Below are 16078 nucleotides of genomic sequence, written 5' to 3'. Positions count from 1 at the left end.
TACATATAAAGTAGCGCATATGAGTTTATCTTGTTGGGCAGACTGGATGGACCGTACAGGTCTTTTTCTGCCGTCACCTACTATGTTGTTATGTTATATAGAAGTGGTGGAAGTATGTTGGGCAATTGGTCTGACAATGTCAGTTTTCTATTGTTTCCATTCCACTGCTTTGGTATCATTCATACTGAGGTTCAGCTGGCTGCACAGGTCCACATGTAGCAAACCTTGGAGGTTCTCTCTATCTCCACCTGCTGGTAGAGGGACACAACCCACAAGTCTCTGGATTGCTCTGTTGGGACTAATGGAAAGAAAATTATCAGGTAAGAATTAATTTTTAGTTACACCTGTTTTTATTAAGTATTGCACAGACTTATATGTCTTTACCTATTTACACTGTAGGAAGGTTTCAATGGACTATTTCCACAGCACAGTTCACTCTGCTGATTTTAGATACTAGGGTATTGAGGCAATAGAGGGTCAGCCTGATTAGTTGGTATTTTGTAAAAGACTGAAAACTCTCCTCTTTGACAGGTTTCTATCCATTGATTGCAACTGGTCTATATTTTGTTTATGGCTTTGTAAACCTTGGTGGCTGTTTCTTTACTGTTAGCTACACTGACCTGGAGTATGTTCTGGATAATATGGGGTATAAATGTTTAAATAAATATGTTTCCACCTTTGGGAAAGATTGGGATATGTCCTGCAGCCCATGCTGTGGACATTAAGCTAGAGTGGTATATCAAACAGTACCTTCCAATGCTGTGGTTTATTACTTTGCCACATAGTCAGGTGTTCTGCACTGCGTGGGTCTGGTAGCGCTATACAAATGCTAATAATAGTGACTTTTCTTCCATGAGCTCACAAGTCCTTTCACTTTGTGAAACACCTAAACAAATGTTCATGAATCACATTTAGTAATGAATATAGTACATTCAACTCAATCAGCCTTGTTCATTATATAATCATGCACTCTAGTATTATATCTTTTCATACTTGCATGGTTTTTCTCTTGGGCTCATGTTTTAGACCTAAGTACTGTGGTTTCCTGTTACTAAGCTGTGATGCAGTAATGTAATCTAAAATGCCTGATGAAACATTGTGCTGGAATACTGTGACTCACCTAGCTAATATCCAGCTAAACTCTTGAAAGGTGGGGACTGTAGGTGCAAAGCAAGCACTACTGAAGCATCCCAGACCTGCAAGTTCCCTATACAGCCACATCTTTGGCTTTATTCAGCACTAAATCTGAAAACTCAGACATGTCATCTATGAAGCCTCTAGAATAATGTGGAGACATCAAGTTGTTAGCACCATTAACATCAATGCCAGCAGACTGTTATCAGAACTGACATCAGTGTAGGACTCTTGGGAGACACTGTAGCTGGTCAACATGTTCTCCATGCACAGAAAGTATGTCAGCAGTACTGATAGAGTATCTCTATTAACCCCCCCCCCCCCCCCCCCCCAAAAGGAGCTCTTTAGAGGTAGCAGTGTTAACCTCACAGCCAAGGGACAATATATCTGAGGGACTGCATCAAGTTATCTGCCATGTATCTTGTATTTGTGCTCTGTGGGTTAGACTGACTCTACACTTCAGTTACAGAAATAATTTAGAGTAAATGCACCCAAATCCCTACCTAGACTCTGGCTTGTCTTTATTTCTGTCTTCCTTGCTGCTTTTGTAAATAAAATACTCTTTTTATAATATTTGGATTTTGAGTTTAGTTCCTTCTATTAATGTTGGCACAGTGGGCTTGGCTCTAAGTATAAGGGGAATACATTTGCAACTGACTTAGTCTTGTCTAGGACCCATTTCTTTTAGAACATACCTGACACTTAGTGTAACTGTTCCTGCATATAGTTAATCACTACATTCATCTTTATCAGTTAGTCTTGATATTTCATTTATATGTTTTATTAATTTTGTATTGATTTTAATTTGTACAGTGTGTATCAGACCCCTGCTGCAGGTGGGCTGACTACCAAAACATGACCCCCTGTCAATAAAGATATTCTGTTCTTTGACCACATGTGGAAGTCACAAGTCATCCTGTAGTCTTTGGATAGATGGATCGGTTTTCTACGCTTCATGTGTACACATGTATAAAGTTACCAGGCATAGAACCTCCATCTTACTCACCCACCCCTCTTTTTTTTTTTTAATTATCTTCTCTCTACCCCACAGCCTAGACAGAAAATAACCTGAATTGCAAGGTGAGAAGGAAAGAGAAAAGGAAAAAAAAAAAGGGGGGGGGGGGGAGAGGGATGACTCCCACTTGTTAGCAGCCATCCTCAGAAGAAGAACACAAGCTTTGCTTGAAAACAGAGGTTAGGATACAGATATGCCCATACCAGCCTAGAAACTAATCCTGACCAAAACCAATTAGAAGGTTTTTGGGACTTACAGAGCAAAGTCCTAACAAGCCAAAATAATGCAACATTAAATATCTTAATGTATTTCCTGAAAAGATAGGTCTTGAAACATTTTCTAAACTGAGGCCCCTTTTTTTCTATCCAACTAGAGAATCTCAGCTCTTAAATGAACTTAAATAACATCTCTTGCAATGAGGACAAAACATCTGTACAACAGAATGGAGAGCGCCAAACAGACAATCTGGCAAGGACATTCATCTTAAAGGTGGCTATTTTGCTAAACCAAGATAAGGGGGAGAAGATCCCACGCAGTCAGTGAAGGCAGCCTGGTGCTGTGATCCTGAAGATTGCCTCAAATAACAGGTTTCATGCAGTTAGTGACCTCTCCATTATTTCATAATTTAATATTTATAAATTTCACAATAAACCTACAAGCATCCACTTGTTCAAGAAATACAAATTGCCATTAGTAAAGCAATAAAATAGGAAAACATAATTAAATAATAAATAATTAACAGGTTGCAACAGCTTCCCTGTATAATACAGAAGCCCTTGGGTAAGCCCAGAGTGTTCAGACGTTTAGGACAGAAACGGCTGTTGATATCTGGTTGCATTGCAACCTTCTCTTCATGTAGGCAGCTTGCAATGCAACCGCATAGATACCAACCCCTCTTGAGATTCTAGGTGACTAGAATTTTCTGCAGAATGCTTATAAGAACATATAGACCTCCATGTGGATGTTAGCTAAGGCTGGGGTTGGAACATTTCGGGGAATGGGAAGAGCAACAGTGCCAAGAGAAAAAAAAAAACTAGCAGATGCTGAAGAATGAAAAGTTGAAGGAAAAAGGTAATTTTTGTGCTTTGCTTTTTTTTTATTTTTTTTTACAGAAGGGGATTCCCTCTCCCCCCCCCCCCCCAAGAAACTTTTTACTTTAGGGGAAGGTAGATATGTTTAAAATCATTGAGATTCTTTTAGTTTATGGAGGAGCCTTTTTTTGCATAATGATACTAGAATCTGCAATAAGGTGGACAACTTGGGAAGTACGGCAAAGATTAGGAGGGATATAGCAAAATTTAAGGTACAGCCTGTGTCTCTTGAGGGCTGCCAAAGGCTCATGTTTTTTAGAATATCCCTAATGACGTGCATGTCCAAAGTCACATACAAATTTAAAAATCTCAGTTGATAATTGTGCTTGAATCTAAAAACATATTTCACCTTACTGCATCTGTGCCATTTATATGGGAATTGGTATTATTTGCTAGAACATCACTTCTCGCCTCAAGCGCCAATTTCCTGTCTCACACTGGTGCTCAACAAACTCCCTTAAAGGGCAGGCCACAGCTCACATATTGTCTAAGAGCCAGACACCAGCTGTTTGTGCAGCCATGGAAAAGAATTTTAGACCAACTTGAGTTGGGAGGATTTTAATGCAGAGCAAATCTCAGACTACAAAATCTATGTAACTAAAGGCAACTGTGAAACACAACTGTCGCTCACAAGATCGAAAGCATCAATGGTAGCAACACATTTGGAGAGTTCTCAGTGAAACATGGCTGATGTTGACTGTGGATCCCACTAATGAATTTTGGAATGCTGCATGTTGAAGATGTTAAGGAGAAACTGACGATGACATATTAAATTCACAAAAAAATTTGAAATTTAGCAGCAAAGACAATGAGGTTCATTCATATAAAAAAAATTCTTGATTCGGGTCTTAATGTATTTTATTTTCTGGTCCAAGTTAAAAATTTGCTTCCATGAGGAAAATTTTTTTAGATTAATTCAAACACATTTTAAAAGCATAAAATATTATACAGTTTGGGCTACTCATTGTGGCATCTACCCAAGTAGTTGTAATTTAAATTACTCTTTACTTCAGATTTGTCTTAACATTTTTGACCATGATGTTTGCAGTGTCTTTCATGGTAACAGAGGGAAATGCAGTCTTAAGATGCATATAATTCATTTGTTAAGCAACTCCATTCTTCCTTGGCTTCCCATAAAAATTCCTTCCAAGCTGCATGTTTGTGCAGGTATGGAAGGTAGATTGTGTGGAAGGGGGTAATTAGAACAGGTTGAGACAGCACTGGAACTTTTCTGAGAGCTTATTGTCCCACTTTTTGAACCTGATGTCTTTTTACTGTCTTTACCATTCTATTAATTTTTCAGAGTTATTTTGCTTTCAGATAAGACATTTTTTAGTACTTGTTATTCTGATGCATCTTTATAAGGAGCACAGACAGGGATCCCCATGCCAAATGTTTTCAGTTATACACAACTTGAAATGAATTACCAGTCTGTGACATGTTCTCAGTGGTGAGGTGTGGCTGATTTTGTGTTTTTAAAGTTATTATTTTATTCCAACAAGTTGCTGCAATCTACAAATTAAATTTCTTCAATATTTATCATATAATTAACTTTTATTATGCAAGGGGGTTTTGATGGGGGGGGGGGGGGGGGCTGGACACCTAAGATCTTTCAATTTACAGAAACTGCATACCTTTCAAAATTCTGCCCCAAGAAAAAAAAAAAATTCCATACCCCATCAGGTTTGTGAAAATATATTTAAGCATAAATTTTACAATCAGGGATTCCAAAAATAACATCTCACATAATTTTTTTTATATATAGTTCATTTTGATCTGAGCTCAAACTTAATAAGAACAATGAACATATGAAACAAAGCTATCACATATATTAGAAAATAATTTTGATGTTTGTGTAACCTGGGTCAGAGATAAGCAAATTACAGCTCTGAAAGAGGCATCAGCAGAAGAGATGGTAGGTGTTAAAGGACAATCTGACATCCTGAAACCCCACTTTTGCAAGTCTCTTGCTATATTAACCCAGTTCTTGGAACCAGAATTTTGCCACCCCTGCTTTTGGTTGATGTAGTCATATATTTTCACATAAAGCCTAACTTTCCCCCTACAGCCAGTAGAATTTTCAGAGTATGACAATAAAATCTCATGCTTTTACTGAACAGGCTGAACCAATCCTTGTTTTACCTACTTTTGATTTCCCCAACGTGGCAAACCAGGACTGCATCAGCTAGTTCTAAAAAAACATGAAACCATTTTTTGCCTGCTTTCTATCGCTGATAAAAGCTGCAGCAACCAAGGTTTTAGAGTGTGCTGGAACACCAAGATCAAGTTTAAAAACTGTGTTACCTGAGCCATATTTTCAAAGCACAAAGTTCCGTAGGTTACTATAGAACTTTGTAAGTCTAAGTGCTTTGAAAATAAGCTCCATTGTCTTTATTCTACATAGCAGAAATATTTGTTCAACCAAAATGTTTGTATGGCCATAAATGAAATCAGAAATCTCAGACAAATTGCATCCCAAATGCAGAGGAAGAAGAAACCAGCTAACTTGATTGACAGAAAAAGACCATGATACTTTGTTTTGGACTTTGTAGGACAACCTGTAGAAAACTAAAGTCTTTTCAAAAAGAAAAAGTGCCGCACTTTCGACAGAGGAAACAACCCTGACTAGTGGAAGACAGTCTGCCTCCATTTCTTATCAATCAAGAAAGGCCAAAGTGACTCTTTGATCCCAGTTCGAAATGGTGTGTGTTGGCCAATGCCCAGGTTTTCTAGTCTGGAACAGTCAAGCTGAGCATTCTTTGGACGGAGAACACCTACCACTAGACCATCAGCAAGCTAAAAATGAAAAACAATGTTAGATTTGAAAGACCATTCTCTAAGCCAGCAGTAAGACAGCATACAGCATGAAAACAGCATAGTGCTGTTGAAATACATATTAAAGAGTAAAGCCAAGAGACATTTCTTTAGCATTAGAGCAGTAAAATCAAGGAAACTAGGATGCAAAGTCACTGATGCACTAATGTCCTTGGGCAAGTCATTAAATCCTGTAAAGTCTCAGATGCAAACAAGGCTTCATTTACTAACTTGTATTAATTCAACTTAAAAAAGTTAAACATATGTTAAATCGCATGTGGGTGAGGGGACTCAAGCAAGGGAAAACAAAAACTAAAATTTATCTGAGTTTAACTTGCTTTCACCATAGTTTTGGAAAGATGAGTCAAGTTAAAGGGGGTGAAGTACTTCAGTGTATGAAGGAAGAGCGGGGACTTGGGGGTGATTGTGTCTGATGACCTTAAAGTTTCCAAACAGGTAGAAAAAGTGATGGTCAAAGCCAGAAGGATGCTTAGATGCATAAAAAGAGGGATGACCAGCAGGAAAAAGGAGGTGATAGTACCATTGTATAAGTCTCTGGTCAGGCCCCGTTTAGAGTACTGTGTGCAGTTCTGGAGACCACACCTATGAAAAGATATAAACAGGATGGAGTCGGTCCAGAGGGCGGCTACAAAATTAGTAAGTGGTCAAATACAAAAATTATAGGGACAGGCTTATGAACCTTAACATGTATAAGCTGGGACAGCAGAAATATGATAGAGACGTTTAAATAACTCAAGGGCGTTAATGTACAGGAAGAGAGCCTTTTTCAACTGAAGGAAAGCTCTGGAACAAGTGGGCATGTGATGAAGTTAAGAGGGAGGCTTAGAAGTAATCTAAGGTGGAATGGCCTCCTGGTGGCGGTTGTGGAGTCGAGGACTGTGTCAGAATATAAAAAGGCATGGGATAAGCATGTGGGATCACTTAGGATGAGGAAGAGTTGGGGTTACAAAGGATGGGAAGAGTTGGGGTTACAAAGGATGGGCAGACTGGATGGGCCATTTGGCATTTATCTGCCGTCATGTTTCTATACATTCATTTACATCAGGGATGGCCACTGAATTTTGTGTGACCCCCGAGAGAATAGAAAATGTCATTAACCAGAGTTTTGGCAATTTTAAAATGTCTTCAGTGACGTGTTTCCATTGTTTTTAGTGAAATCTTTACTTATTACAGAATGTCTATGGAGCTCTGTGCACTTCCGGTTTCAAGATTACATTTTTAAAAAAATGTACCTATCCTTTTCACCATCAAGAGACATTCAGATGTGGAAGGTAAGTGGGAAAAGAGCAGGAGAAGGAACTGCAAGGCATAAGGTACTTAAGGAGAGATTTGTCACTAGAGACATTAAATAAAAAATAGTTTACATTTCATTAAAACATTTCTGAAAGGAAGAACATTGAATATGTAACAATATCAAACAACTAGTAAAAAAAAAAAAAAAGGCCCGTTTCTGACACAAATGAAATGGGCGCTAGCAAGGGTTTCCTCGGAGTGTGTGTGTGTGAGAGAGAGAGAGAGAGAGAGTGTGAGTGAATGTGCGAGTGTGTGTGACAGTGAGACTGGGTGCGAGTATGTCTGTGAGAGAATGTGTGTGTGAGAAAGAGTGTGCGAGTGCGTATGTGAGACAGTGAGTGTGCGAGAGAGTGTTTCACACAGATACAGTGTGTGTGAGACAGAGAGAGTGTGAGAGAGTATGTGCGCGATACACAGACTGTGACCGAGAGTGTATGAGAGTGACTATGTGACACAAACAGAGTGAATGTGATATGGTGTGAGACAGTGTGTGTGTGAAAGAGATACCTTCCCCCCTCCCTCTCTGGTCTTAGCACCACCTCCCCCTACCCCCCCCCTCTGGTCTCAGGACCTCCTTCTCTGGACTCAGGACTCCTCCACCCCCCCCTCTGGTCTCAGGACCCCTCCACCCCCCCCTCTGGAGCCCCTCCCCCTCAGTGTGAGAGAGAAAAAGGCACTGATAGAGAGTGTGTGTGACAGATCCCCCCCCCCGGTCTCAGGACCCCCCCAGCCTTGGTGGCCGCGGCGAGAGGAAGCAGAGGAGTGTGCATGAGAATGGGCTAGTTTGAGGGGAGTGGGATCTGGGGTTTGACTGGTAGGGGTGGGGGCTATTGGGGGTGTGTGACGGAAAGCGAGTGCAGGGCAGAAATTGTGTGTGGGCAAGGAGCGGCTGGTGCAGGGCGGACCCGGAGTGTCGGCGATTCTTCCCCCGTTTCTCTCACTCTGTGTCACCCCGCTGCTGCTGCCATGATCCTGCTGGAGGTGAACAACCACATCGAAAAGACCCTGACACTCAAGCTCGAGAGCGCCGCAGAAGTGGGGCCTGCGGTTCCAGGCCTGGGCAGAGGGGTCAAGGTGTGGAGCTGGTTCTGGGCTGCCACTCATTCTCACTTAGTTGAAGGGGCGCCTGCCAGGTCCCACTCACCCCGAGGGGATGGAAATGACTAGGGGCTAATGTGTGGAAACTTGCAGGGTGCACAAACTGGTTAAAATAAGCGGCTCAGAGGAGGAGGGGGGGGCAGCCCGTTACCGGCCTTCCTCTTCGGTGCTCTTTCCCGCCACGTGCCTGGTGACGGTTGTGGCGTTGTGTTTGTGTTGTACTATCGGTGCCAGGGTCCCTGGGATAGCGCAGACGGTGAAGCTCGGCTACTTCCACATTCTCCGAGGACAAGCAGGCTGCTTGTTCTCACAAATAGGTGATGTCCACGGCAGCCCCGAGATCGGAAATCTCCCTAGCAACAAAAAAAATTGCTAGAGCCTTCGATCGCGTGTGGGCGGCTATCAGCTTCTCGCCCGTCACACGAGAGTCCAGTCAGTTGTTTCTTTTTCCGCTGTAGAGAGCGGTTGTGTTGATAGCCTTCTCTCTCTGTGCCCGAGAAAAAGCCTTCGTTTTTAGTCACGAGTTCTTTTTTTCTTTTCTTTGTTCTCCTCTTGGAGAAAGTAAATATATATAAAAAAAAATACCCCCAAAACTTCTAGTAGTTCCCTTACTCTTTTAGTTGGGTCCTCTTAAGTTTGCTTTCGCTGTCGTCGCGACCCTTTTGGGCTGCGCGTTCCTCTTTTTGTGCCCTTTTTTCTTGGCACCATCGTGAATTTTGACTTTGCCGCCGCTGTTTTTCCGTCCATGACATCGAGGATTCCCAGCGGCTGAAGTGTGGTTGGTGCAGCCAGGCAATCTCAGGTACCGATCCCCATTCGTGGTGTATCCAGTGCCTTGGGCCTGACCATCGCCCAGACGCGTGTAAGTTGAGTCTTAGCCTTAAAAAGCTAACACAGGCGTTGAGACAGGCTCAGCGGGAATGTCTGTTTGGAACCTTGCCCGGCACTTTGGCATCGATGGCGGTAGAGGTCGGTGGCATCGACATCGGGAGAGCAGGTAATACTTGTCCGGAGACCACCGCACGCGGGGAGCATCGAGCGAAGGCTAAGAAGCATCGGCATCGATCTCCTTCTACACACGGTACAGGGAGCTCCGGGGCGTCGAGGGACTGGGCACCCGAGAAGCGTCAACGCCGGGAGGTCCACTCACCCTCCATCCAAGAGGTGTCAGTGCATTGGTCTTCGAACAGTCCGGTACCGCCGCCTTCCTCTACAAAGGTTCTGCCTCCGGCTCCTCCACAGTCTTTCCCGGCAGACACTCGACGAGCGCCTCAGAGCCATTCTTCCAGGTTGCCTAGAGGGGCTGCTGCACCAGTCTGTTCCGGTGCTGGGGGTGCTTGCGCCTTCGGTACCGTTGATGGAAGCGGCAGCGAGCTCTGTGCCTGTGGTGCAGTCCCCGATGCTGATGCCGCTTCGGCTGCCACCCAGGTCGACTCCCCTTCAACATCGCTGGAGGGAGCTTCATCGCCGCCAGCACGGGAGTCGACGTCTCGATGTCGTCATCGAGGATGTGGTTCCTCCGAGTCGAGACAGGCCCGGTTTCAGACTGTAGTTCGTGAACTCTTGTCTGACACTGAGGAGGATGCCTCGTGGGGAGAAGAGGAGGATCCCAGATATTTCTCTTCTGAGGAGTCTTGTGGTCTTCCTTCTGATCCCACTCCTTCGCCTGAAAGGAAACTTCCCCCCCTCCCCCGGAGAGTCTTTCTTTCTCCTCCTTTGTGCAGGAAATGTCTGTGGCTATTCCCTTCCCGGTGGTTTCTGAGGATGAGCCCAGGGCCAAGATGTTTGAGGTCCTTGACTATCCTTCACCACCTAAGTAGCTGTCCACTGTTCCTCAGCATAATGTCCTTAAGCAGACATTGCTGAAGAACTGAATGAAACCTCTATCTAATCCCACCATCCCCCAAAAAAGCTGAGTCCCAGTATCGAATCCATGGGGAGCCTGAATTGATGAAGTCACAGTTACCTCACCACTCTATGGTTGTGGATTCTGCTCTCAAGAGGGCCAAGAGCTCTAGGGATTTTGCCTCGGTGCCCCCGGGACAAGAATCTAGAACTCTGGACTCTTTTGGGGAGGAAGGCCTACCAGTCCTCTATGCTCATGTCCAAAATTCAGTCCATATGCAGAATTTAAAGCAACTGGCGGACTTGGTGGACAAGCTCCCTGTGGAGCACGCCAGGCCTTTTCAGGAGGTGGTCAGGCAGCTGAAGGTGCGTCGTAAATTCCTGTCCAGGGGTGCTTACGACTCTTGATGTTACATCCAGGGCCGCTGCACAAGGTAAACTGATGCGCGCAGACTCTCATGGCTGCATGCCTCTGACCTGGACAATAGAGTCCAGCAGCGGCTGGTGGATGTTCCTTGCCGGGGGGATAATATTTTTGGCAAGAAAGTTGAGCAAGTGGTTGAACAGCTCAACCAGTGGGAAACCGCTATGGACAATCTCTCCCACCCGGCGCCTTCAGCATCTACCTCATCAGGTAGAAGTTTTTTCCGGGCAAGGCGGAATGCTCCCTATGCTTACAATAAGCGTAGGTACAATCCATCTTCTCGACAGCCTTCTCAGGCTCAACCCCAGCGCGCTCGTTCTCGTCAACAGCGTGCGCCTAGACAGAAAAGCAAGGGACGGGCTTTTGACTGGCTCCAGGTGAGCATAGCCACTATCAAAGTGTCTGTGCAGGATGATCTGCCGGTCGGGGGGAAGTTAAAATTTTTTCACCAAAGGTGGCCTCTCATAACCTCCGATCGGTGGGTTCTCCAAATAGTCCAGCTAGGATACTCCCTCAATTTGATCTCCATACCTCCAAATTGCCCACCGGGAGCGCAGTCCTTCAGCTTCCAGCACAGGCAGGTACTTGCAGAGGAACTCTCCGCCCTTCTCAGCGCCAGTGCAGTCGAGCCCGTTCCACCAGGGCAAGAAGGGCTGGGATTCCAGGTACTTCCTTGTGCAAAAGAAAACAGGGGAGATGCGTCCCATCCTAGACCTAAGGGCCCTGAACAAATATCTGGTCCGAGAAAAGTTCAGGATGCTTTCCCTGGGCACCCTTCTTCCCATGCATCAGAAAAACGACTGGCTATGCTCTCTGGACTTAAAGGATGCTTATATGCACATTCTGATACTGCCAGCTCACAGGCAGTATCTACGATTCCGTCTGGGAACACAGCACTTTCAGTATTGTGTGCTGCCCTTTGGGGTCGCGTCTGCGCCCAGGGTGTTTACCAAATGCCTGGCGGCAGATGCAGCGTCGCTACGCAGACTGGGAGTGCATGTGTTTCCCTATCTCGACGATTGGCTGGTGAAGAACACTTCAGAGGCAGGAGCTCTGCAGTCCATGCAGATGACTATTCAACTCCTGGAGTTTGTCATAAATTACTCAAAGTCCCATCTTCTTCCAGTTGAGAAACTAGAATTCATAGGACCTTTGCTGGATTCACAGACGGCTCATACCTATCTTCCAGAGGCGAGAGCGGACAACCTTCTGTCTCTCGTTTCATTGGTCAGAACGTCTCAGCAGGTCACAGCTTGACAGATGTTGAGACTACTTGGCCATATGACCTCCACAGTCCCTGTGCCTCCCATGGCCCATCTTCACATTCGATCAGCTCAATGGACCCTAGCTTCCCAGTGGTTTCAGGCCGCAGGGGATCTAGAGGAGGCAATCCAGCTACCCACCGAATTTTGCAATTCCCTTCAGTGGTGGACAATTCGATCCAATTTGACTTTGGGACGTCCCTTCCAAATTCCTCAGCCGCAAAAAGTGCTGACTACGGATGCATCTTTCCTGGGGTGGGAAGCCCATGTAGACAGGCTACACACTCAAGGAGCTTGGTCCCTCCAGGAATCAGGTCTTCAAATCAATCTCCTGGAGTTGCGAGCGATCTGGAACGCTCTAAGGGCTTTCAGAGATCAGCTGTCCAATCAAATTATTCAAATTCAGACGGACAATCAGGTTGCCATGTATTATGTCAATAAGCAGGGGGACACCGGATCTCGGCCCCTGTGTCGGGAAGCCGTCCAGATGTGGTTATGGGCTCGTGCTCATGGCATGCTTCTCCTAGCCATGTATCTGGCAGGCGTAAACAACAGTCTGGCTGACAGGTTGAGCAGGATAATGCAACCTCATGAGTAGTTGCTCAACTCGGGCGTGGTACGCAAGATCTTCCGAGCGTGGGGCACCCCCTTGGTGGATCTTTTTGCCACTCAGACCAATCACAAGGTCCCTCAGTCCTGTTCCAGACTTCAGGCCCACAACACCAGCGTTGGATGCTTTTCTCCTTCATTGGGGGAAGGGTCTCCTTTATGCATATCCTCCCATACCTTTGGTGGGGAAGACTTTGTTGAAACTCAAGACTGCGGAACCATGATTCCGATAGCTCCTTTTTGGCCGCGTCAGATCTGGTTCCCTCTTCTTCTGGAGTTGTCCTCCGAAGAACCGTGGAGATTGGAGTGTTTTCCAACCCTCATTACTCAGAACGAGGGGGCGCTTCTGCATCCCAACCTCCAGTCTCTGGCTCTCACGGCCTGGATGTTGAGAGCGTAGACTTCGCCTCCCTGGGTCTTTCAGAGGGTGTCTCCTGAGTCTTGCTTGCTTGCTTCCAGGAAAGATTCCACTAAAAAGAGTTACTCTTTCAAATGGAGGAGGTTTGCCGTCTGGTGTGACAGCAAGGCCCTAGATCCCCTTTCTTGTCCTACACAGACCCTGCTTGAATACCTTTTACACTTATCAGAGTCTGGTCTCAAGACCAACTCCATAAGGGTTCACCTTAGTGCAATTAGTGCTTTTCATCAACGTGTAGAGGGTAAGCCTATCTCTGGACAGCCTTTAGTAGTTCGCTTTATGAGAGGTTTGCTTTTGTCAAAACCACTTGTCAAACCTCCACCAGTGTCATGGGATCTCAACGTCGTTCTCACCCAGCTGATAGAGCCTCCTTTTGAGCCACTGAATTCCTGCCATCTGAAGTATTTGACCTGGAAGGTCATTTTCCTGGTGGCTGTTACTTCAGCTTGTAGGATCAGCGAGCTTCTACAACTCTTGGTAGCCCATGCTCCTTATACTAAATTTCATCATAACAGAGTAATCCTTCGCACTCACCCTAAGTTCTTGCCAAAGGTGGTGTCGGAGTTCCATCTGAACCAGTCAATTGTCTTGCCAACATATTTTCCCCGTCCTCATATCAAATGATGTCCTGCTGAAAGTCAGTTGCATACATTGGACTGCAAGAGAGCATTGGCCTTCTATGTGAAGCGGACAAGCCCCTTCAGACAGTCCACCCAAATGTTTGTTTCTTTTGATCCCAACAGAAGGGGAGTTGCTGTCTGGAAACGCATCATTTCAAATTGGCTAGCGGATTGCATTTCCTTCACTTACGCCGAAGCTGGGCTGACTCTTGAGGATCATTTTTATTACATTTGTACCCCGTGCTTTCCCACTCATAGCAAGCTCAATGTGGCTTACATATTATATACAGGTACTTATTTGTACCTGGGGCAATGGAGGGTTAAGTGACTTGCCCAGAGTCACAAGGAGCTGCCTGTGCCTGCAGTGGGAATTGAACCCAGTTCCCCAGGACCAAAGTCCACCACTCTAACCACTAGGCCACTCCTCCACTCATGTCACGGCTCACAGTGTTCGAGCCATGGCAGCGTCAGTGGCCCATTTGAAGTCAGCCACTATAGAAGAGATTTGCAAGGCTGCGACATGGTCTTCAGTCCACACACATTCACATCTCACTACTACCTTCAGCAGGATACCCGACGCGACAGTCGGTTTGGGCAGTCGGTGCTGCAGAATCTGTTCGGGGTTTAGAATCCAACTCCACCCCCCTAGGCCCATTTTTATTCTGTTCCAGGCTGCACTCTGTTAGATGTTTTCTTCGTTGGTCAAACCTTATGTCCTTGCCGTTGCGAGGCCCAATTGACCTTTCTTTGTTGTTTTGAGTGAGCCTGGGGGCTAGGGATACCCCATTTGTCAGAACAAGCAGCCTGCTTGTCCTTGGAGAAAATGAAGATACATACCTGTAGCAGGTATTCTGCGAGAACAGCAGGCTGATTGTTCTCACATACCCGCCCGCTTCCCCTTTGGAGTTGTCTTTCCTTCTTTGCTTTGTTATCAAACTGACGGGACTCTCGCGCAACGGGCGTGAAGCTGATGGCCGCGCATGTGCGATCGAAGGCTCTAGCAATTTTTTGTTGCTAGGGAGATTTCCTATCTTGGGGCTGCCGTGGACGTCACCCATTCGTGAGAACAATCAGCCTGCTGTCCTCGGAGAATACCTGCTACAGGTATGTATCTTCATTTTCTCCCCTGCTCGGTTGCAAGCTCCAGCTTGCCCTCCACTTGGGAACAACGCAATTTGTCCTTCCCCCCCAAGTTCAGATCTAATATAATAATTTGCTCCTGCAACGTTCCAATGTGTCTACCTGCGTTCATAACCATCTCCTGAGGTAGAAGTCTGCTTGCCTGACGTCAGGAGATGGTTACGAATGCAGGTAGACACATTGGAACGTTGCAGGAGCAAATTATTATATTAGATATTAATCTAATTCCAAGCATCCTAAGAGACAATACATTTGAAATTGATACACATATATCTGGGGAAGTGTCCCAGCCACCATCCCCCAGCAATAACTTGAAAATGCACTGGATATTTCAGCTAAATCTCACTTACTCTTACTTCCTATGAGGTCTTGAACTTCCTACCAGTTGGCAACAATTTGTACCCCCCATGCAACAATATATAATGAATACCCTTGTAAATAGTATGCTTAAAACAAATGAATACAGCAAAAATCCTCACTGAGCGTACTCTATTCAAAAAACAATAAAATAGAACCCCAGTAAAAAAAAAAAAAAAAAAAAAAAAAAAACCCCAAAACCCACATCATTGGCATTTCATAAAACAACAACAAAAAACACACATCAGTGGCATTTTATTATATATTTCATTAAAAGCGTTGTGTTAGATGATAAAATACATCATGAAGGGAAAATTAGGTTCTTACCTTGGTAATTTTCTTTCCTTTAGTCACAGCAGATGAATCCATTACGAATGGGTTGTGTCCACCTACCAGCAGGGGGAGATAGAGAACACTGAAAACCATAGTGCCTCTAGGACGGCTAGCTCCATCTGCCTCTCTGTATTTTGAAGCTTCCAAAGCAGTGTTAAACCGCAAAGTAGCAAAACATGAACTTTCCTCACAGCGAACGAAAGCCCCAGAACAGGAGCAATAACACAAAGGAGGCACGAACTGAATCTCCTGTAGAAGAACAGAAATCCTGATGACTGTTTTCCAACTTCTCCCAATGAGGGAACATGTCTGCAGGAAAAACTGAACACAAAACAGAGTCAATCAGGGAGGGCTCATGGATTCATCTGCTATGACTAAAGGAAAGAAAATTACCAAGGTAAGAACCTAATTTTCCCTTCCTTGTCATCAGCAGCAGATGAATCCATTACGAATGGGATGTATCAAAGCAATCCCTAGATAGGGCGGGAACAAGCCACACCACGCGCCAGCACTTGTGCTCCAAAAGCGCGTCCCTCCTGGCAGCCACATCCAGCCTGTAATATCGGGCAAAAGAAAGCTTAGAAGCCCAAGTTGCTGCACTACA

At 45.0% G+C, this 16078-nt stretch overlaps 1 protein-coding gene across 2 annotated transcripts in view; it reads right to left on the bottom strand.

The window, feature by feature from the left end:
- Positions 1–926: 926 nt before the first annotated feature.
- The window catches only part of MAT2B (methionine adenosyltransferase 2B), a 241285-nt gene continuing 226133 nt past the window's right edge, over positions 927–16078 (bottom strand). The window contains exons 7-8 of one of the 2 annotated variants that reach the window (XM_030213643.1): positions 5842–6036; positions 927–936 (exon numbers count right to left, since the gene is read on the bottom strand). In XM_030213643.1, the coding sequence (XP_030069503.1) occupies positions 5866–6036 (171 nt within the window). In that variant the 3' untranslated portion in view covers positions 927–936; positions 5842–5865. Of the gene's footprint in view, positions 937–2719; positions 6037–16078 lie in introns of those variants that run through there. The other variant, XM_030213642.1, reaches the window with a different exon arrangement.

Source organism: Microcaecilia unicolor, chromosome 8 (genome assembly GCF_901765095.1).
Source record: "Microcaecilia unicolor chromosome 8, aMicUni1.1, whole genome shotgun sequence".
NCBI classification, from domain to species: Eukaryota; Metazoa; Chordata; class Amphibia; order Gymnophiona; family Siphonopidae; genus Microcaecilia; species Microcaecilia unicolor.
Note: the sequence above shows the minus strand (reverse complement) of the source record. Positions and strands in the feature narration are given on the sequence as shown.